Below are 21,647 nucleotides of genomic sequence, written 5' to 3' on the forward strand. Positions count from 1 at the left end.
AACTGAGCTAGCCTCCAGCCTCTGGTAGCCAGAAGATAAAATTGGAAGGAAACTTACAGATACTCGTGGGAAAAGACCAGATATAAAAGTGGGATTAAAAGAACCCTTAATATATCTGAACACTATTACCAAATTATTATCACATCATATTTGAGAACCTTTTTGTACATAGCATTTCTCAATTTATATTAATAAAGAAAAAGCCTCATAAGCTCAAGATATTGATCTCCCAAGAAACAACTACAGAGAAACAAAAGTATAGTTCAGTTTATATTTGAGTAAGCTCAGCATGAGATGCTCAGCAGGTAAAGGCACCTGCTGCCCAACCTAACTGAATCTGAGTTAAGTTCCTGGGACTCACAAGGTAGAAATAGAGAACCAACTCCCAAAAGTTGTCCTCTGACCTCCACATGGCACACACACACACACACACACACACACACACACACACACACACACACACACTGTTTAGAATTACTTGAACGGCAGTGAGCCATAATAATTCTATGTTTTGAGTTTTGATGTATATGGATAAAATATTTCAAAATCCTGAAGCCTAATGGTGGCAGTTACTGGCCCATAGAGAAAAGACAGGAAAGGAAGTGAGATTGTGCAAATCAAACAGGAGATTGTGAGTATAATGTGCTTTAAGATATTCCTTTCAAAGCCAGATGTGGTGGTGCACACTTTTAATTCCAGCAGAGGGAGGAGGACCTCTGTGTGTTCAATGCCAACCTGGTCTACACAGTGAGTTCCACGACAACTGGACCCTGTTAAAAAAAATCATTCCAATCGAATATGAAAATTAAACAAATTGCGAATGAAAGGCACATTGAAACTCACGTGGGTAGAAGCGAGAGAATCAGAGACTGTCTTGTTCTCCTCAGTGACACTCACTTCCACAGAAGCTTGCATTGAAAGATCTTGCGGAGGGACCATTTCTGGCGTTAAGGTAAGAAAATGAGATGTTTTTTGACTATTGGAGGCAACATAGAGATTGTAGGAATAAGGCAGAGTCCCCTCACTGTAGTTGAGAGAAACCCCTGGTCTAGTCTTACAACAGAGGCCAGACTGAAAGCAGTCTGAGGCTGCAGGACTGTGGGACTGTCGAAGACGAAGGACCATGGCCAGAATCACAACGAACAGAAAGAGTACTGAGACCAAGGCCAAGGCCACCACCAGGTAAAACTGAAGCTCACTCTGGGGGTCCGATGGCAGAGGGTCATCGCTGAGGTCTGGCAGGACCTCCTGCAGGCTGTCAGCGAAGATCAGGTGCAGCGTGGCTGTGGCCGAGAGCGGTGTCTGTCCACCATCACGCACAGCGACCAGAAGGCGCTGTCGCGCAGAGTCTCTGTCACCCAAGGCACGCGCTGTGCGCACCTCGCCAGTGCGCAGCCCGAGGCTGAAGAGTCCGGGATCACTGGCCTGCAGCACGTGGTACGACAACCAGGCATTGTGTCCCGAGTCTGCGTCCACTGCCACCACCTTAGTGACCAGGTATCCGGGCTCGGCGGCGCGCGGTACCATATCGAAGAGCGCAGAACCATCGGACTCGAGCGCGGGGTACAGCACGCGTGGTGCATTGTCGTTGTGGTCGCCCACCAGCACGCGCATGCTCACGTTGGCGCTGAGCGCGGGCGAGCCCTGGTCGCGGGCCTGCAGTGTCAGTTGGAAGGAGTGCAGCTGCTCATGGTCGAAGGCGCGCTGTGCGAAAACTACCCCGCTGTCCTGGTTCACGGATACGTAGGACCATAGCGATTTAGGTTCCAGGTCGCTGGCTATAATAGAGTAGGAGACATGGCCATTGGGCCCCAAATCCGGGTCGGAGGCGCTTACTTGTGCAATGGAAGCACCAGGAGGGTTATTTTCAGCCACTTGGATCAAGTAGGAGGCCTGGTGGAAAACTGGAGCATTGTCATTGATGTCCCCAACGTGCAGCGTGACGCTTGTGCTGGAGGAGAGGGGTGGCTTGCCTCTATCAGTGGCGACGATGGTGACATTGTACACTGGAGTCTGCTCCCGGTCCAGAACCCCATCAGTTACAAGCTTATAGTAATTACTGGCAGAAGATTCAATTCTAAAAGGAACCGTTTCTTTTATGAAGCACGTCACCCTTCCATTTTCTTCTGAATCTTTATCATATGTTTTGAACAGAGCCACCACTGTCCCAAGTTCTGCATTTTCGGTTATAGAATTGGACACCGAAGTAAAAACTGCTTCCGGGGCATTGTCGTTTTCATCCAAAATTTCTATAATAACTTTACATTCTGTGGCCATGCCTCCACCGTCCTTGGCCTCTATGCTCATGGTATAAGTTCTCTTGGTTTCAAAGTCTATAGGGCCTTCAGATTTAATTTCTCCATTTTGGTAATCTAGGATAAACTTATTTCTAATATCATCTCCTACTGATTTGAAGAAGTAGGTGACCTCTGCATTGACACCCTCGTCCTGGTCGGTGGCCACCACCTTTACCACAGAAGTGCCTGAGGGCACGTTCTCTCTAAGACTGACTTTGTAGGAGTCTTGGCTGAACACTGGGGGATTATCATTAGCATCAGTGACCACGATTTGAATTTGAGCAGTGCCAGTTAGTACTGGTTCTCCCCCATCCAGCGCGGTCAGGACCAAGAGCTGGGAGCTCTGCTTTTCCCTGTCTAAAGGCTTCTCTAACACTAATTCTGGGGCATCCTTGCCTTCAGCCTTGTCCTTCACCACCAGAGAGAAATGCTCATTCTTACTGAGCTGGTAACTCTGGAGGGAGTGCGGTCCTACATCTTCGTCTATGGCAGATTCCAGGCCAAACCTAGTGCCTGGAATTGCAAGTTCATTGATTTGTAAAACAATACTCTTTTGGAGGAAGTGGGGAGGATTATCATTTATGTCTTCTATCACCACGCTGATGTGAAAGACGTTTAGGGGGTTTTCTGCCACAATCTCTAAGGGCAGGACACACAGGAAGCTTTGGAAGCACAGTAACTCTCGATCTATTCTGTCGCTCACAACTATGTTCCCGTTCTCAGGGTTCACAGTAAGGTACGGTTTCTCTGCGATAACTCTGAGGTTTCGAGTCCGTAAATCCCGAACAGGCAGCCCCAGGTCCACAGCGAGGTTTCCCACAACCGAGCCCATGGCCATTTCTTCGGGAATAGAATATCGGATTTGCTCCGAAAGCCCCGTGCAGAACAAAGGCAGCAAGAACGGAAAGAGTACTTGCCTCCACCGGGTCCTGCTCCCTGGTTTCACTTTGGGCTCCATCCTTCTCAGAGGTTCCCGGGTGAAGCAGGAAGGCTTCACGAATTACTTCCACCACGAGGAAAACCCAAACGCTCCCTCCAAGTTTGAAGATCTCACAGTCTCTAATCTGATTTTATAAGCAGAAGATTCAAGTCCCCCCCCCCCCCCCCCACACACACACACACTCTTTAAGCCTTCGGTGAACGTTCACAATTTCAACCCGTAGAGCCTGGGAGTCAGCTCTTACAGCGAACTGGACAACAGCGGCGCCCAGAGTCCACTCATAAAATTGCAACCAGAAGCCTTTACAGACTCAATGGGATTAGGTATACAGAGCTATATTGGGACAAAAGCAACAAAGGAATTTGAGTTTAGAATTTGTTTTCCAGTGTTGCTATTGAACAAAGCCCCCAGAGATGGAATCTGTAGCATAGCTATTAACCAAACAATGATAGAGTAAAAGGCCTGTCTTCTCCTGTCAGAGGAGATGCACACAGTGGAGGAGCCAGGCAAGACTCTTCTCAAGGCCACGTGGAAAATAGCCCCACCAAGTGGTTTGGGAAAACCTGACACATGCATAATTGCTAGAGACAGGGCACTCCATACTATTTAGGGCACATTTGAAATAAAGATGATCAGCGCCATAAATTATTTCTAGTTATAATATAGATGCAATACAGGGATTGTTAAATGCTCGTTCATCCTTAAGAATTTAATGACATGACACGTGAGCGCATTTTCTCTTTTACCCTTTTATTTAAATGAACTATAAGGTGCATCCTAACTGAATCTTCAGTGACTTGCAAATCAGCTTTCAGAGTTCTGTTCACAGCTCCCCACCTCGTTTAGATTGTGCTTTAAAACACGGTGCAATCTCTCCCTACCAATCATAGCATTTTGAATAATTCTAGTTCAAGTGTAGTACCTTAAGGATTTTTTTCTTTTTTGAGTTTGGAATTCCATAAGTATAAACACTACTCAAAACACTCAAATACTCTTCTTGGCTTCAAGACAAATTTAGGCATATGTAGGAAGAACTAACAACAGTTGAAGAATTGTGCTCAATCACCAAATTTACAATGAATTATATTAAGATCAACTCCTAAGTGTAAACCATTAACTTGAAAGGAAATATTAATGCACAAATAACTTGAATCAAATCTCCAGGTGTGACATAGGAATGTAGAGTTTAATTATGGAAGTGATTCATGTGATTAAATCTTCTAAATAAGTCTCTTTTTGTTGTTTGCCTTTGCTTCAGATAATATGCATATTACTGGATAAGTATTGAGGCTCTGATAGCAAGGGCTTTTTCTTTCTGATTACCACAGTTGAATATGCTTAAGTGTAGTAAAAAATGAGCTTAAGAAAAGAAAGCTGGAATCCAAGGCTTCTAGATGAAAGACGACGATGAAGGAGAAGGAGAAGACTTCACAAAGGAAGAGGAGGAGGAGGGAAGAGAAGAAGAAGAAGAAGAAGAAGAAGAAGAAGAAGAAGAAGAAGAAGAAGAGGAGGAAGAAGAATTCCCACCCTCCTCGTGCTAGAGATTTCACCAAGGGTCTTACATGCTAAGCACATGATTGGCCACTGAATCAATCACTTATGCAATCCAAACACCCACTCCCCTCTCCACAAACCATATAAACAAATCTGAATTTGAAACTTTCTGAGAAGCATGGGATAAACATTTCTATATGTGAATTTGTTACATTAAAAAACATTCCACAAAAGGAAAGGAAAAATAGAAAAGAACAAGAGAAGAAAAAACAGGAAAAAAAGAAAAAGCATTACACACAACACTACAGTAAAAAAAAAAAACAAAAGGAAGCAACATTAACTCAACAACAGTCAGGTTATTCTTGGAATAATCTAGTGAATTCACACTAGGATAGATAGGGAGCCTAAGAACAACAAAGAAAGTCCTGTTATGCGTCTGTTTTGATAGGGTGAAGCATCGACACAAAATTGAAGTAGTCAACAGGACCCCAAAACACCACCAACCTTCAAAAAACAAACAAAACAAAACTGAACTGTTCTGTACTCAGAAGAAAATCTCACTATAAGTAGTGTGTAGATAAAGGAGGAAACGCTGCAGAGACCATGTTCCTGAGTTAAATTTACACATTAGAAGCAAACCATGGTAGACTATAGAGAGGCTGTGAAATTGAAATAAAATCTATGAGTCGTTGAATTAAATCACAATTAGTTTACATAGACAGCCACAGATCATGACGATAGACAAACGGTACTGAAGTTAACGCACGACCAAGCAAGCAAAGAGAATAGAGCTAACCTTACAAAATCAAAAGAAAACATGCAAGCACTAAAAATCGACTTTGATAAAGCTTTCTGAAAAAAAAATGTTAGTCTGATGATGGTAAGGTACACAAACCAGCAGACAAATGTTCTATATATGTATAGAGTACTTATTTTCACCCAAGCCTAATTTTCATAACCAGCTCAACAAAAGTCCCTTCAAGACTTGTGCCAAAACAGCAACATTTGGGAGGCAAAGAAATTTATCTCACCTGAATATCTGTCGGGTCACATTTGCCTAAAATGGTAGCTGAGTCTTCAGCTATCAAGAGAGGCTCGCTTTTCCCACAGCTCTCCTGGCTGATGAGCATGTCTGCATAGTTGGGCTGAGGAAAGATCAGGTGACTCTTCCTCGAGTCTGCAGTGAGTGAAACCTCGTGGGAATAGGTCTGGAGAAAAGCTCGCACCCCGTCCACGCCCACAAAATGCGAAGGAGGCATGCCAGCCAATCCGCTGGCAGCCTGGAGCAGGCGCGAGGAGTGCCAGCGCCGAAGCCTGAGAGCCAGTAGTACCATGACAAAGATGAGGAAGATGCAAGAGACTGCGGTGATGGCCACCACTAGGTAGAGTGTGAGGCCTGACTCGTCAGGATTGGCGGGAGTCTCCAGACTAACCAAATCCTCCAGAACCTCTGGGATGCTGTCAGCCACGGCCACAGTAAGTCTGACAGTAGCGGAGAGGGGAGGCTGGCCGTGATCCTGTACTGTTACCACAAGGCTCTGCTTGAGAGCATCTTTGTCCATCAAGACGCGGGCAGTGCGAACCTCGCCTGTGTGCAGCCCCACGGAGAAGAGCCCTGGCTCGCTGGCTTTGAGCAGGCGATAGGACAGCCAGGCATTCTGCCCGGAGTCTCTGTCCACTGCCACCACCTTGGTCACTAAATAACCCGGCTCTGCAGAGCGGGGCGCCAATTCCACCCCAGTGGAGCCATCAGTAGGGAGAGAGGGGTACAGGATCTCTGGAGTATTGTCGTTCTGGTCCAGCACGTACAGGGTCAGCGAAATATTGCTGCTTAATGGTGGGTCCCCACTGTCACTGGCAGTCACTCCCAGTTGTAGGGTTTGGAACTGCTCATAGTCGAAGGATTGCAGGGCATACAGCACACCGGTGTCTGCGTTGATAGAAACATAAGAGGATAGAGGTGATCCCTGGATTGTGTCCTCAGCCAGAGAGTAAGTGACCTGGGCATTTTCTCTGCTGTCCCTATCAACTGCGGTCACTGAGAAGATGGAAGAGCCTCTGGGGTTGTTTTCAGGAATGTAGGCAGAGTAAGAGGGGTGAGTGAAAACTGGAGGGTTATCGTTGGCATCCGCCACTTTCAGCAGGAGGTGAGTTTCCGTAGACAAGGATGGACTTCCCTGATCTTTGGCGATTAATGTAATATTGTAGCTCTCCACCTGCTCCCGATCCAGTTCACTATTTGTTATCAATTTATAGTAATTTCCGTAAGTCTTTTCTAACTTAAAAGGAAGACCACTAGGAATGAAGCAAGTGACCTGACCGTTTTCTCCAGAGTCTTGATCTTGAACGTTTAAAAGAGCAATTACTGTACCTGAAGGAGAATTTTCCATCAAGGAGTTAACGGAAGAGGTGACAGTTATCTCTGGAGTGTTATCATTCACATCCACAACTGTGATCAGCAACGTGGCGGTACTCAAGAGGCCTCCACCATCTTGGCCTTGAACTTCCATCTCGTAGAATCTGTACTTTTCAAAATCCAGAGGCTTTACGACTAGAACTTCTCCAGTTTGAGGATTCAACTGAAAGATTTCAGAAGCTTTGCTTTTCACTTTCCGGAACGAGTACCTCACTTCCCCGTTGATACCCTCGTCTGGGTCTGTGGCGTTTACCACGAGCACCCGAGTTCCAGAGCTGAGGCTTTCGGGTACACTCACTCTGTATACAGACTGTGTGAACTTTGGGGTGTGGTCATTAACGTCGAGGACCACCACACGAACGGGAACCATGCCCTTGCGGATGGGATCTCCCCCATCTAAGGCTGTGAGGAGAAGATGGTGAGATGCCTCTTTCTCCCTATCCAGGCCTTCCTCCAGCACGAGCTCTGGGTTCTTGTCCCCATCGGTTCCGCCTCTCACCTGCAAAGAAAAGTAGCTACTAGGGCTGAGCTGGTAGCTCTGGAGGGAGTTCATCCCCGCGTCTGGATCCCTAGCGTTAGGAAGAGGAAATCGCGATCCAGGACTAGCCTGCTCGCTGACTTTGATCTCCACCTCCTCTTCCCGGAAGCTGGGGGCGTTATCGTTAATGTCCGTTATTTCCACCTCCACTCCGTAAATTTTCAGGGTGTCCTCCACGAGAATCTCCAAATTTAGCAAGCAGGAGGGCAACGTATCACACAACTCTTCACGGTCGATCCTACCTGCGGTGACCAAGCTGCCACCTCGCGGATTCAGAGCGAAAAACTGCGTTTTGCCTCTGGAGACGATGCGGACTCCGCGTTCCGCAACCTCCCAGGGCTCCAGCCCCAGGTCTTTGGAGATGTTGCCCACGAAGAAGCCTTTATCTGTCTCTTCTGGCACCGAGTATCGCATCTGCCCTGCCCCAAACGTCAACAAGGTCCCCAGGAAAATGCACAGCGGGACCAGCGCGCTGCAGTACGGTCTCTGAGGCTGATTCGCCATGGCCGGGTGTGAGCTCTCTTCCGTGGGGTCTTGCGCAGGTTTATTTATTTATTTATTTATTTCTGAATCACCTTTTGTGTCTACGAGGTTCCAGGATGTCCGCATCCAAAATATATCCCGAAGCGAACGAAGGTGTTCTTATTTCCAGAATTAAGACGCGTGAGTATCCATCCCTTTCAGCTTTGTGTGGTGGAGGTTCGGGAGGACTCAATAGCTTTGTTCTTCCATTCCTTGATTGGTCAACAGCGGCGCCTAGAGTCCAATCTTATTATTACAACCCTAAGAAAAACCTGGTGTCTGTGGCAGAGGAAATTGTCACACTCACCTTTTCCGTGGATCATACACATTTGTGAAGTTGAAAATCGCAAACAATAGTGATGTGATGTAAAATCTGTCAAGCGCACTTATGAAAAGGGTAAGTATTAAATGAACTTGTTTAATTAAAAACGTTTCGGAACACTACTGGAACTGGAGATACGCAGACTAGTTGTGATTCCATTTGGACTGGCTTTGCTGACGAAAGAGACACGACATCTGTGGATGTGAAAACAGCATGGCCCACAAAATCCGCAGGTAGGACAGCATGGCTATTATGGCTATTATTACTTTTTATGCAAGTTTTATTTTAATGTTTGAATTCTGTGGGTATGCGCGTGTCTTTGTGAGTATGCGCATATGTGAATGTGGGTTCATGTGAGGTCCGGGAGAAGGTGGAACTGGAGTTACAGGCAGTGGTGAGCCGCTAGTTGTGGGTGCTCTGCCAAAGAGCAGCGGTGCTTTCAACCACTAAGCCAATCTCTCCAGTCCCCACCAGAGTTGTTTGTAAAGTGAATTCTTTTGTTTTTTAACAAGCAAAATAAAGATGAAATGTTTCGTTTAAACTTTGAATAGCATTATGGTTATCATTTAAAAGGTAATAAAATATAACTATTTCATATCTATAACTGCAAGGCATTTTTAATGAAAAACTCACGTGAGATTTTCATATACTTGCATGTGTTAGAGGCAGGAGGAGAGGGAGGAGAGAATTAGTAATCAAAGCCAGGACTAGGGCATACTACACAAGCAACCCTCAAAAAAAATAATTCAATATGCTTGGATAGGAGTGTATTTAAGCACAGCAAACCTCCTGTTGTGTGTGCTGGATGGAACCGCGCATATTCCACATGAAGCACGTGAGCTTTGTCACCGAGTCACGCTTCCACATCCCTTCCAAGCACAGTGATACCCATGGGTTTGGTCTAGATTTCCCTTAGGCGCTTTAAGCTCCAAAAATAGAGCGGGCCAGTTGGGTCATGCGTTTATTCTCAGCACTCAGGAAGCAGAGGCAGGTAGATCTCTGTGAATTCCAGCTCAGTTTGGTCTACACAGAGAATTCCTGGACAGTTAGGACTACATAGATTTCTGTCTCAAAACTAAACAAAAACAGAAGCAAACACAAACGAAACCTTAAAATAGCACTACTGTATTGGAGTGCATTGGCGTACCGGCGTATAAAAAGTATAAGATTAAATACCTGGTTAAAGGTCTTCTCGTCTGCTTCAACACTAGTAGTTAAAATGTTAGCCAACAGTGCGGAGGAGCTATCTTTGTTGAGAATATCTTGTGCGGCTGGATAATCACCAACAGATGTGAGAAAATTAAAATCTGGCTTAGCTTGCTCTCCTGGCACGCACAAATTATAGGCATAGGGCAAAGTTCCTTCACTGTAGTTGGGTGGAAGTACAGGTGGAGACTTGGAGCTAAGAACCGACCCGAAGCAGGCAGTGGTTGACCGGCTGGAAGACTGTCGCAAGCGCAAAGCAATGGCCAAAATTATCGCGAGGAGGAAAAGCACTGAGATCAAGGCCAAGGCCACCACCAGGTAAAACTGAAGCTCACTCTGAGAGTCGGAAGGGGAGGGATGATCGACGAGGTCCGGCAATGCTTCTTGTAGGCTGTCTGCGAAAACTAGAAGCAATGTAGCAGTGGCAGAGAGCGGTGGCTGTCCACCGTCCCGCACAGCGACCAGAAGGCGCTGCCGAGCTGCGTCCTTGTCGCCCAAGGCACGCGCTGTGCGCACCTCGCCAGTGCGCAGGCCCAGGCTGAATAGCCCAGGGTCGCTGGCCTGCAGCACGTGATACGACAGCCAGGCATTGTGTCCAGAGTCTGCGTCCACTGCCACCACTTTGGTGACTAGATATCCGGGCTCGGCAGCGCGAGGCACCATGTCGAAGAGCGCGGAACCATCGGGCTCCAGCGCAGGGTACAGCACTCGGGGTGCGTTGTCGTTGCGGTCGCCCACCAGCACGCGCATGCTCACGTTGGCGCTGAGAGCGGGCGAGCCCTGGTCGCGCGCCTGCAGTGTCAGCTGGAAGGAGCGGAGCTGCTCGTGGTCGAAGGCGCGCTGCGCGAACACCACTCCGCTGTCCTGGTTCACGGACACGAATGATGACAGCGCCTTTGGGTCTAGATCGCTGGCGATGATGGAGTAGGAGACGAGGCCATTTGGTCCCAGATCTGGATCCCATGCTTTGACCTGGGTTATGGAGGTACCGGGCTGGTTGTTTTCTGGTACGTTTACCAGATAGGTGTGCTTTTGGAAAACAGGTGCGTTGTCGTTGACGTCAGCGACTTGCAGAGTGATGGTTGTGCTGGAGGAAAGGGGCGGCTTGCCCCTATCTGTGGCTGTGATAGTGATGTTGTACCCCGGGGTCTGTTCCCGGTCTAGGATGCTATCTGTTACTAACTTGTAGTAATTATTGGAAGAAGAATGAATCTTAAAAGGACTGTTTCCACTTAAATTGCACGTGACTTCTGCATTTTCCCCGGAATCTCGATCCCGTACTTTGAAGAGGGCCACAACAGTTCCAGAAGGGGAATCCTCCAAAATCTGGTCAGAGAGGGAAGCGATGATTATTTCTGGGCTGTTGTCGTTCTCATCTAGAACTTCTATAATTACTTTGCACTGTGAAGAAAGAGATCCTCGATCCTTTACCTCCACATCAATCGTATATGTTTCTACTTCTTCAAAATCCAATGGCTGGCGAGTTACAATATCTCCGGTTATGGGATCCAGAGAGAACACGTGCTGGGCTTTGTTAGCCACTCCCAGGAAGGAGTATGTGAACTCTGCATTGCTGCCCTCGTCCTGATCAGTGGCCCTTAGCCTTAGGACGGCCGTCCCTGGAGGCACATCTTCCCGAAGGCGGACCCTGTACACATCTTGGCTGAACACTGGGGGGTTATCATTGGCATCCACCACTTGGATTCGGAGCTGAATGGTGCCACTTCGGGGCGGGTCCCCACCGTCTAGAGCTGTCAGCACCAGGTGGTGGGTGCTCTCTGTTTCTCGGTCCAGCATCCTTTGCAATTCTAATTCTGGGTATTTGCTACCATCCGGATTGTCTTTCACCAACAATGAGAAATACTCGTTAGGACTTAGCTGATACTTGCTCAGTGAATTCACACCAATATCGGGATCTTCTGCAGACTCCAGAATTGTTCTCATCCCTGGGCTGACGGATTCACTTATTTCTAGGTTTATTTCATCTTTTGGGAATTGAGGAGCATGATCATTAACGTCCTCAACTTCCACAACGACATGAAAAATATTCAAGGGGTTTTCCAGCACGGCTTCCAACTGCAGCTCACACCTTCTTCTCTCCTTGCATATCTGCTCACGGTCTATGCGGTCCTTCACCAGTAAGTCCCCGCTCTCCGCGTCTACGCTGAAGTGCAGCTTCTCAGAGCTAACCCGCAGCTTCCGAGCCGACACTTCCAGGACACTGAGCCCCAGATCCTTGGCCAGGTTCCCCACCACAAAGCCGCGGTCCAGCTCCTCCGGGATGGAGTAGCGGACCGGCTTGGCCAGCGCGGGACAGAACAAAGGCAGCAGCAGTGTAAACAGTACCTGCGGGCGGCTGGGGCGCCGCCTGTGCGCGCAGCTCCCTCCCATTGTTGGCTCGGGTTCTCTCTGGGTTTTTGGTTCTTCACAGCAGGATAGAGTGCAGTCTTCCAAGGTGAAGGTGCGTTCGTCCTGGACAGAGGGACCCCAGTTTGGGACTGGGTATCGGTGTCTTAGTCTCTGTGAATGAGAGTTCCCTTTGGAATGTATTCTTTTCTGCGCAGGAAATTCCAGCTTAGAGACTGAGTGATCCGGGGCTTTGGAGCTTGCCCTGCACTGGCCGACAGCGGCACCCAGAGGCATTGAGTGGAATTGCAGTCTGTCGTTTCATAGTTTTAGGAATTTTTTATTTTATATAAATGCAAATTGATAGCTAAAATATTTGAATTTGTATCTACTAATTTTGTTTCCATTGTGAAAATTTAATATTAAATGTTATGCTTAATTTGTAAAAAGCATTCTCATTTTGGGTAGACTGAAGGACTATTTTCTTCAAATAAAAAAGACATGAAAGAAAGGAAAGGGAAGGTACACAGACCCTAACCCATGGCCCACTATTACCGAAATCATCCACCCATAAGAGCTGACTATCACTCCTTTTGAGGGTAATTATCTTTTGTCATCAACCCAACCTTTGTCAGTTAAAACGCAAAAACCCCGTCACCCATATTTAGAATGCAACCCTGGCTGTATTCAGTCTCCAGTATGTTCAACATTGCTCTAAAGATTTTTAATAGGATATTTATGTCAAGAGAGTTCTGTTGAAGATTGCTTTTTTCAAATAATGGAACTGAAATACATACAGAATAATAATTATTACTCTCGTGGGACAAAGATGTAGAACAACAGTTTCAGTGAATAAATAGTGTTATAACTCCAGAATGTGTACTTACCTTCCAGGGATCTACAATTAAACAAGTGTTGACACAAAAATGTTATGGTCTCAGTTGTATTTTCAAACTCGGTAGAGCACTCCTTGTTCTAGTAACTTCTTCAGAGTAATAATAAATCCAAAGATCGAACAAAAATATATAACAATTTTCTTGAACTAAATGTGCTCACCAATACCTCCACTAATCAATCATTTAGAAGGGTTTCATGTAATCTTTGCTTAAATTCTGATCCCCTGCAGAAATGCCAGTTCTGCCTTTGGTCTTAGCTCTTAGTTTATTTTAAAGTTTTGACCCAGTACTTTTGGGTTTCCTCTGAGTTTTCTTTTACATTAAAGATGAAATACCCTTATCATACATGCTTAGCATCTGTTCTTAGGAACACACAAATTATCCTTCCCAAATCTGTATTTATATTTTAGCTTTACTTAGTGGCATGTTTAATTTTGAAGAAAAAAAGACAAAGAGAACAAAAAAAAATCTCCTCAATCTAACCATATAAATTCCTGGAATTGTTGGGCCAGGAAAGTCATATTAAAAGACTGTATCTCTCATATAGTAAGATGTTACATAATTATAGGCAAAAGGAAAGACAGTGGCCTAATGGGTATGATTGTGGTTATAAAGATCCTAAGCATGTAGTTATGAATTGTTGGCCGACTATCAATTAAAAACTTAAAATCTCTAATGAGTATTTCATGTATTGTTTGAAAAGACTGCAAAGACATATTGACTGTCCTTAATGTCCGCAATGAACAGCGGTAAACTCGGCTTGTGTCTCTGGTGAGGTGAAGGCATTTGTTTCTGACATTTACCTACTTTTGACAAACTTGCTTTCAAAAGCGGTAGGGTTGCAGCATGTGACCCCTGAGGAGGGCACAAAAATCAAGAGACACTTCCAGATGAAAAAGGTTCCCTTTTAGGAACTGTCAATGTTGTACAATACAATACATAAGGTTCTGCAAGGCTACTCATGACAACCTTATGCGATCTCAGTGATTTTCATGACAGTTTCCAAAATAGTCTTAGCCACCAGATTCTACTCTTTAACGTTTCAGCGAGAGGCTTGTGTCGCCGGAATAGAGGGAAGTGGTTTTAAAGTAGAGATCTACTATTACTACCACCCGGTTTCAAGCCTAAATGTAAATCTGACCATAGCTGTTTAAAGAAAAGGTAAAATCAGCACTCACTGGCACCAGAGGGGCATCTTCTACAGGGCACTTCGAATCATCTAACAGAGACAAAGGATCTTTTTTCTCGCAACTCTCCTGGCTGATGAGCGTGTCTGCGTAGTTGGGCTGCGGAAAGATCAGGTGACTCTTCCTGGAATCAGCAGTGAGGGAAACCTCGTGCGAATAGGTTTGCAAGAAAGCGCGCACCCCGTCCACGCCCACATAGTGAGAGGCAGGCAGGCCACTCAATCCATCTCTGGAAGACTGAAGCGCGTGAGACTCGTGCCAGCGCCGAAGTTTGATTGCCAACAACACAAGGACAAAGGCGAGAAAAACACAGGACACCACTGCCACTGCCACTACTAGGTAGAGGGTGAGGCTTGAGGTTTCAGAGTCCTGCGGTGGCTCCAGGTCGCCCAAGTCCGCCAGAACATCGGGGATGCTGTCAGCTACTGCAACAGTCAAAGTGACCGTGGCGGAGAGAGGAGGCTGGCCGTGGTCTTGTACGGCTACCACCAGACTCTGCTTGAGGGCATCCCTCTCCAGCAAGGCCCGCGCCGTGCGCACCTCTCCCGTGTGCAGCCCCACCGAGAAGAGCCCTGGTTCACTGGCTTTGAGTAGGCGATAGGACAGCCAGGCGTTCTGTCCGGAGTCTCTGTCCACTGCCACCACCTTCGTCACAAGGTAGCCCAGCTCTGCTGAGCGGGGAGCTAGCTCTACCCCAGTGGAGCCGTCGGTGGGCGGAATGGGGTACAAAATTTCTGGTGAGTTGTCATTCTGATCCAGCACCAACAGGGTCAAGGACGCATTGCTGCTGAGGGGAGGCTTCCCGCTGTCACTAGCAGTCACCTGCACCCGCAGTTCGCGGAACTGCTCATAGTCAAAGGAGCAGAGAGCGTACAGGATGCCGGTGTCTGAGTTGACGGAGATGTAGGAAGAAAGTGGTGTCCCCTCAATGGTGTCCTCAGCCAGAGAGTAAACGATCTGGGCATTCTCTTTGCTGTCGGGATCCAGGGCTGTCACTGAGAAGACAGAAGCGCCCCTGGGGTTGTTCTCTGGGATATAGGTAAAGTAGGAGCCCTGAGAGAAGGTGGGAGGGTTGTCGTTGATATCCGCCACTTGCAGAGTGAAGTGAGCTTTGCTTGACAAAGGTGGGTTTCCCCCATCAGTGGCTGTTACAGTGATGTTGTAAGAGGATACCTGTTCCCTATCAAGGGCTCTCTGTGTCACTAGTCTATAGTAACTATCAATGGACTTTTCTAATTTAAATGGTAGATCCCCTGAGATGGAACAGGTTACCTGTCCATTCTGCCCAGAGTCTAAATCATGCACGTTTACCAGGGCTATGACAGTTCCCGCAGGCGAATCTTCAGCCACTGGACTGAAGAGAGATGTGATGGTCACCTCTGGAGTGTTGTCGTTTACATCCTCTACCGTAACCAACACCTTTGCAGTTGCAAGATAGGCCCCTCCATCTTCAGCTTGGATTTCTATTTCATAGAAGCTCATTTCTTCATAGTCTAGATTTTCAGATATTTTTATCTCCCCAGTATTTTTGTCTAGTTGGAATTTCAACAATTGCGTGTCCAGCAGTTTTCGGAATGAGTATGTCACTTCTCCATTGGCGCCTTCATCTTTGTCGGTGGCAGTTACCTTTAGCAGCTGAGTGCCCACAGGCAAATTCTCTGGAATGTTCACTCGGTATTCAGGCGAGGTGAAGATTGGAGCATTGTCATTTGCATCAAAGACAGTCACAGTGATGAGCACAGTGCCTGATCTAGGAGGGCTACCCCCGTCAGAGGCCACGAGAACCAGGTGGTGAATCGCCTCTTCCTCACGATCTAGGGTGCGCTCCAGCACTAGCTCCGGGTACTTGACGCCATTAGCTCGGCTCTGAACGCCTAGGGAGAAGTGCTTATTGGGGCTGAGCTGGTAGCTCTGCAGAGAGTTCACGCCCACATCCGGATCAATAGCTTCCGGGAGAGGAAAACGCATCCCTGATGCGACGTTTTCATTAATTTTTACATCTAGAGTTTCTGCTTGGAATTTTGGCGCATTGTCATTGACATCCGTTACCTCTATCTCTATCCCAAAAAGTTTCACCCTGTCCTCCACAAGAATGTTAAAGCTTACGAGACAGGGCGCACTCTGGGCGCACAGCTCCTCCCGGTCGATCCTGCCGGCTGTGACCAAGCTGCCACCTCGCAGATTCAGCGAGAAAAGCTGCGACCTACCTCTGGAGACGATGCGGACCCCGTGCTCCGCCAGCTCGCGGGGCTCCAGCCCCAGGTCCTTGGAGATATTGCCCACAAATGAGCCTTTCTCTAGTTCTTCAGGGACAGAGTAGCGGATCTGCCGGGCTGCGGACACCCAGGGCATCCATAGCAAAAGAAGGACCAGTTTGGTGCGCTCTGAGAGATTCCTTTGAGCGGCCATTGTCTCCTGACCACGATCCGCAGGGCGCGCTGTGTGTGTTTCACCTGTTTCTTTTCTTCTTTCTATGGCTAAGGTGTCTCCCGCAGATGGAGCACCTTAAATTCCGGGGTGATTTTCGTTGCAGTTCAGGAGAGTGTTTGCAGGAACTGAGAGATTCTAAGCCTTTGGACCCTGAGAATTCCAACTGGGCTCTGGCGGAGTTTTGCTCCTCGTAGGTGAACAGCGGCGCTCAGAGTCGGAAGAAGTTACTGCACCCACTACAATATCTCAGAAAGTGTATCTTTCTGTTGAATTGTTTTATTTTATATTAATCCTTTGATTTCTCTGTTCATTTATTTTAGAAAGAGCGTGACATTGAAATCATGGCTTCACACATGCTAGACAAGTTCTCCATCACTGAGTTATATCCGAGTCCTTCTCAACTCGTAGGCTACTGGGGAGTGTAATAAGCTAAATTGATAATATTTGCAACTTATTTCCAACAGGAGAATACCTACTTAAAGCATGAATAATGTTTATTTTCGTGTTTAAAAATTTCACAACTTTGATATTCATTCACACGGAGATAACTATACTCCTTTTGATAAAATTCACTGAAAGATTTTATTTTCTTTAATTTTATTATGTTGTTTAGTTTATAATCCAGCCAGAGGCTCACATGATAGTCTATTATTAATTATTAACAATTTTTAAAAAATGTACTTTTAATTATATAGAATTGTTATTGAAAATTTAATTAGGCTATTTAGAAATGAATTCATCAAATAATTAGAAAGTAAAAGGAGCAAATTGTATGGTTGCCTACTAAAATGCGACGTAATGGGAAGAAAACATATACAGGCATTTCAGGCACCAGAAGCAAAACCAAAGATACGGTGATGTGATTTTTTTTCAGTATAGGGAGTCAAAGGATGTGAGCCCAGTGCTCTACACTTGAGCTAAACCCCATCCCTGACATTGAATTTTGAATAAGTTTCTATGTCAAGTATCTTATTGTATCAGAACATTGATAGCAATATTAACAGTGTCTTCTCCTTGGCAGTTTATGTGGTAATGTGAAGAAGGTGGACCACAAACTTGTAGTTTTGCCTGCCCACCCACACCCACAAGTCACAGGTTTACTTCTTTTTACAGAGGAAACAGGTTGTTTAAAAGTGTTTCAGTCAGTGTGGCTGAATTGTTCAGACATTTTGTTATAGTTTTAAGAGGCAGGGTCTTGTCCCTTGAACATTGGAATTCTAGATAGGTACTGGCCAGCCCCAGGTATGAATTTTATCCTTTTTCTTTCAAAGATCTTAAATCAAAGTCAGAGACCGAAAACAAAAGGGCAAGAACATCTCCCAGTTTTCTCGGAGATCATTTCTTTCAATCTAGAGGAAGAGATTGAGAAAAGGCACAAAAGCAGTTCTAAGGAAAAGGGAGGATATAATATAACATGGAAGAAAGCTAGAAGAAGTAGAAGGGGAGGAGAAAAATCCCTGTAGGTCAGTTACATTAACTTTCGGGGACTACAAAACCTTGGGAATGTGAACAAATCTTAGTCATGTCCCAAGAGAAGCATCTGTCACTGAACAGAAATTGGAAGACCTGTTAGCTGATGTCCCAATCACTTCTCAAGTGCTCATGGGTAAACAAAAAAAAACCAAACATGAAAATAAATGAAGACACCAAAAGGCGGCAGAAATGATTTACAATGAATGTTTTCTTAGGAAGGAGCACCAATCTGATAGTTCAACATGCTTTAACATTTTAGTCATTATATAGACTAGATGCATAAATTCATTTAAGTAGCAAGTTTGGAGAGGTTACTCATTTATTTGGTTAAACACCAAGACTACTGATTTAAAATTATTTTGTGTTTATGAGTGTTTGGTCCTGGAGCCCAAGGAAGTCAGAAGACCGTCAGATACCCTCATCCCTGGAACTACAGTGATGGCGGTTCTGAGCCCCTGTGGGTGCTGGGAACCCAATGCATGTCCTCTGCAAGAACAAGAACTCTTCACCCTTGAGCCATTTCTCCAGCCCCAAGAGTTTTACTGCTTTTGTTGCCAACCAGAGCCTTACGAGATATCTCCAATTTGTTAACTTTATTTTTTCCACTGAAGGATAAGACCAACTTATGAACCAAAAGTTGTCATTTCACCATTGAGAAGACATGGTGGCAGTTAGCTACCGGTTTTTCAAATATGAACCTAGATATGAAAGCAAAGTTACTATGCCTGAAATAAGAGAAACTAGGATTATTAAAGAATAAAACAAAACTTACCGGTGTTAGAGTCTCGGGATGTGTTGTCAAATCATCCCCAACGTGAAGCGGAATTAAAGCCCCCGGAGAACTACTGCAAACTATGTCTTCGGCAGAAGGCAGGGGTGCGCTACATTTCAGGAGATTTAACTCTGCCTTTCCAGTATGCCCAACGCACAGATTGTAGGAATAAGGCAGAGTCCCCTCATTATAGTTGAGAGAAACCCCTGGCCTAGTCTTAGAGCAAAGACCAGATTGAAAGCAGTCCCAGACAGAGGGGCTGGAGGAGTGTCGCAGTCGAAGCGCGATGGCTAGAATCACAGCCAGGAGGAAAAGCACAGAAATCAAGGCCAAGGCCACCACCAAGTAGAACTGCAGCTCAGCTTGAGGGTCAGGGGATAGTGGGCGGTCACTGAGGTCTGGCAGGGCCTCCTGCAGGCTGTCAGCGAATACTAGAAGCAGCGTGGCGGTGGCCGAGAGAGGCGGCTGTCCACCATCGCGAACACCAACCAACAGACGCTGCCGCGCCGCGTCTTTGTCTCCCAAGGCACGCGCTGTGCGCACCTCGCCAGTGCGCAGGCCCAGGCTAAAGAGTCCAGGATCGCTGGCCTGCAGCACGTGGTACGACAGCCAGGCATTGTGTCCCGAGTCTGCATCCACCGCCACCACTTTGGTGACCAGATATCCGGGCTCGGCGGCCCGCGGTACCATGTCGAAAAGCGCTGAGCCGTCAGGCTCAAGTACGGGGTACAGCACGCGGGGTGCGTTGTCGTTGCGATCGCCTACCAGCACGCGCATGCTCACGTTGGCACTGAGTGCGGGCGAGCCCTGGTCGCGGGCCTGCAATGTCAGCTGGAAGGAGCGCAGCTGCTCGTGGTCGAAGGCGCGCTGCGCGAACACCACTCCACTCTGTGCGTTCACAGTCACGTAAGACCACAGCAATTTAGGTTCCAAGTCACTGGCTATGATGGAGTAGGAGATGTGACCATTGGATCCCAAATCCGGGTCCGAGGCGCTGACTTGAGCGATGGAGGCTCCGGGTGGGTTGTTCTCCGCCACGTGGACTATGTAAGACGACTTCTGGAAAGCCGGAGTGTTATCGTTTACGTCAGTGATGTGCAGAGTAATGGTTGTACTGGAAGAAAGGGGTGGCTTGCCCCTGTCCGTGGCGGTGATGGTGACATTATACTGTGGGTCCTGCTCTCGGTCTATGGCTCCATCTGTTACTAACTTGTAGTAGTTGCTAGAAGAAGCCTGAAGCTTGAAAGGCAGGTCTTTGCCTATGTCACAAGTCACTTCTCCGTTTCCCCCGGTATCCCGATCTCGCGTTTTGAAGAGGGCAACCACCACTCCTGGGGGAGAATTCTCCAAGATACGTTCAGAAAGAGAGGTGATGACTATTTCTGGACTGTTGTCGTTTTCATCTAGGACTTCTATGATGATTTTACACTGTGTGGAGAGACCGCCTCCATCTTTCGCTTCCACTTCCATGGTGTATCTTTCTACATCTTCGAAATCCAATGGCTGGTTATTCTTAATCACGCCTGTTTTCTCATCTAGAGAGAACATGTGCCTTGTGCTCTGGGCCGTGCTCCGAAAGTAGTAACTTACCTCAGCATTGACGCCCTCATCCTCATCAGTGGCTGTCACTTGCAACACGGAGGATCCTGGCGGCAGATTTTCACTAACACTGGTCCTGTATTCCTCCTTGCTGAACGCTGGAGGGTTGTCGTTGGTGTCCTTTACAGATATTTCTATCTGAGTGGTAGCACTCCGAGGCGGGTCCCCTCCATCCAAGGCAGTCAGTATCAAGCGATGAGACCTCTGTTCTTCCCTGTCTAGGAGTTTCTCAAGAGATAGCTCCGGGATTTTGCCGCCATCAGGATTAACTCTAACCATTAGTGAGAAATAAGGGTTGGGGCTTATCTGGTAATCTTTAATTGAATTCGAACTTATGTCGGGGTCAGTGGCAGGCTCAAGGGGTATTCGTGTACCAACTGACACAGTTTCTAGAATTTCTAAACGCGTTTCTTTCTTCTCGAATTGAGGAGAGTGATCATTAACGTCCTCAATCTCCACAACGACATGAAAAATATTCAAGGGGTTTTCCAGCACGGCTTCCAACTGCAGCTCACACCTTCTTCTCTCCTTGCACATCTGCTCACGGTCTATGCGGTCCTTCACCAGTAAGTCCCCGCTCTCCTCGTCTACGCTGAAGTGCAGCTTCTCAGCGCTAACCCGCAGCTTCCGAGCCGACACTTCCAGGACACTGAGCCCCAAATCCTTGGCCAGGTTCCCCACCACAGAGCCGCGGTCCAGCTCCTCCGGGATGGAGTAGCGGACCGGCTTGGCCAGCGCGGGACAGAACAAAGGCAGCAGCAGTGTAAACAGTACCTGCGGGCGGCTGGGGCGCCGCCTGTGCGCGCAGCTCCCTCCCATTGTTGGCTCAGGTTCTCTCTGGGTCTTTGGTTCTTCACAGCAGGATAGAGTGCCGTTTTCTGAGGCAGTAGTGCGTTAAACCCAGGACAGCGGGATCCCAGTTTGGGTCTGGGAATCCGTGTCTTAGTCTCTGTGAATGAGAGTTCCCTTTGGAATGTATTCGCTTCTGCGCAGGAAATTCCAGCCTAGAGACCGAAGGATCCGGGTCTTTGGAGTTTGCGCTGCACTGGCCGACAGCGGCGCCCAGAGGCTTTGAGTGGAATTGCAGTTTATCTTGTTTAGAAATCCCTTTCCAAAATGTATATATTGTTCTGAATATGCAGCTATGCAATATCCGCAAAATTTAATCTTACTATGGGAGTACAGTGAGTACTTATGTATTAAGGTTTT

General features: G+C 46.9%; 1 protein-coding gene across 18 annotated transcripts in view; it reads right to left on the reverse strand.

The window, feature by feature from the left end:
- Nucleotides 1–21,647, reverse strand: part of LOC142847804 (protocadherin gamma-C4) — a 191,244-nt gene that overhangs the window by 74,812 nt on the left and 94,785 nt on the right. Inside the window, exon 1 of one of the 18 annotated variants that reach the window (XM_075968891.1) lies at nucleotides 18,840–21,426. The exons of 13 other annotated variants lie outside the window; for them this stretch is intronic. In XM_075968891.1, the coding sequence (XP_075825006.1) occupies nucleotides 18,840–21,257 (2,418 nt within the window). In that variant the 5' untranslated portion in view covers nucleotides 21,258–21,426. Of the gene's footprint in view, nucleotides 1–843; nucleotides 3,425–5,762; nucleotides 8,403–9,705; nucleotides 12,292–14,155; nucleotides 16,770–18,839; nucleotides 21,427–21,647 lie in introns of those variants that run through there. 4 more of the 18 variants (XM_075968893.1, XM_075968884.1, XM_075968879.1 and 1 more) reach the window with 4 other exon arrangements.

The sequence above is a fragment of the Microtus pennsylvanicus genome, chromosome 4, assembly GCF_037038515.1.
Source record: "Microtus pennsylvanicus isolate mMicPen1 chromosome 4, mMicPen1.hap1, whole genome shotgun sequence".
Lineage (NCBI taxonomy): Eukaryota > Metazoa > Chordata > Mammalia > Rodentia > Cricetidae > Microtus > Microtus pennsylvanicus.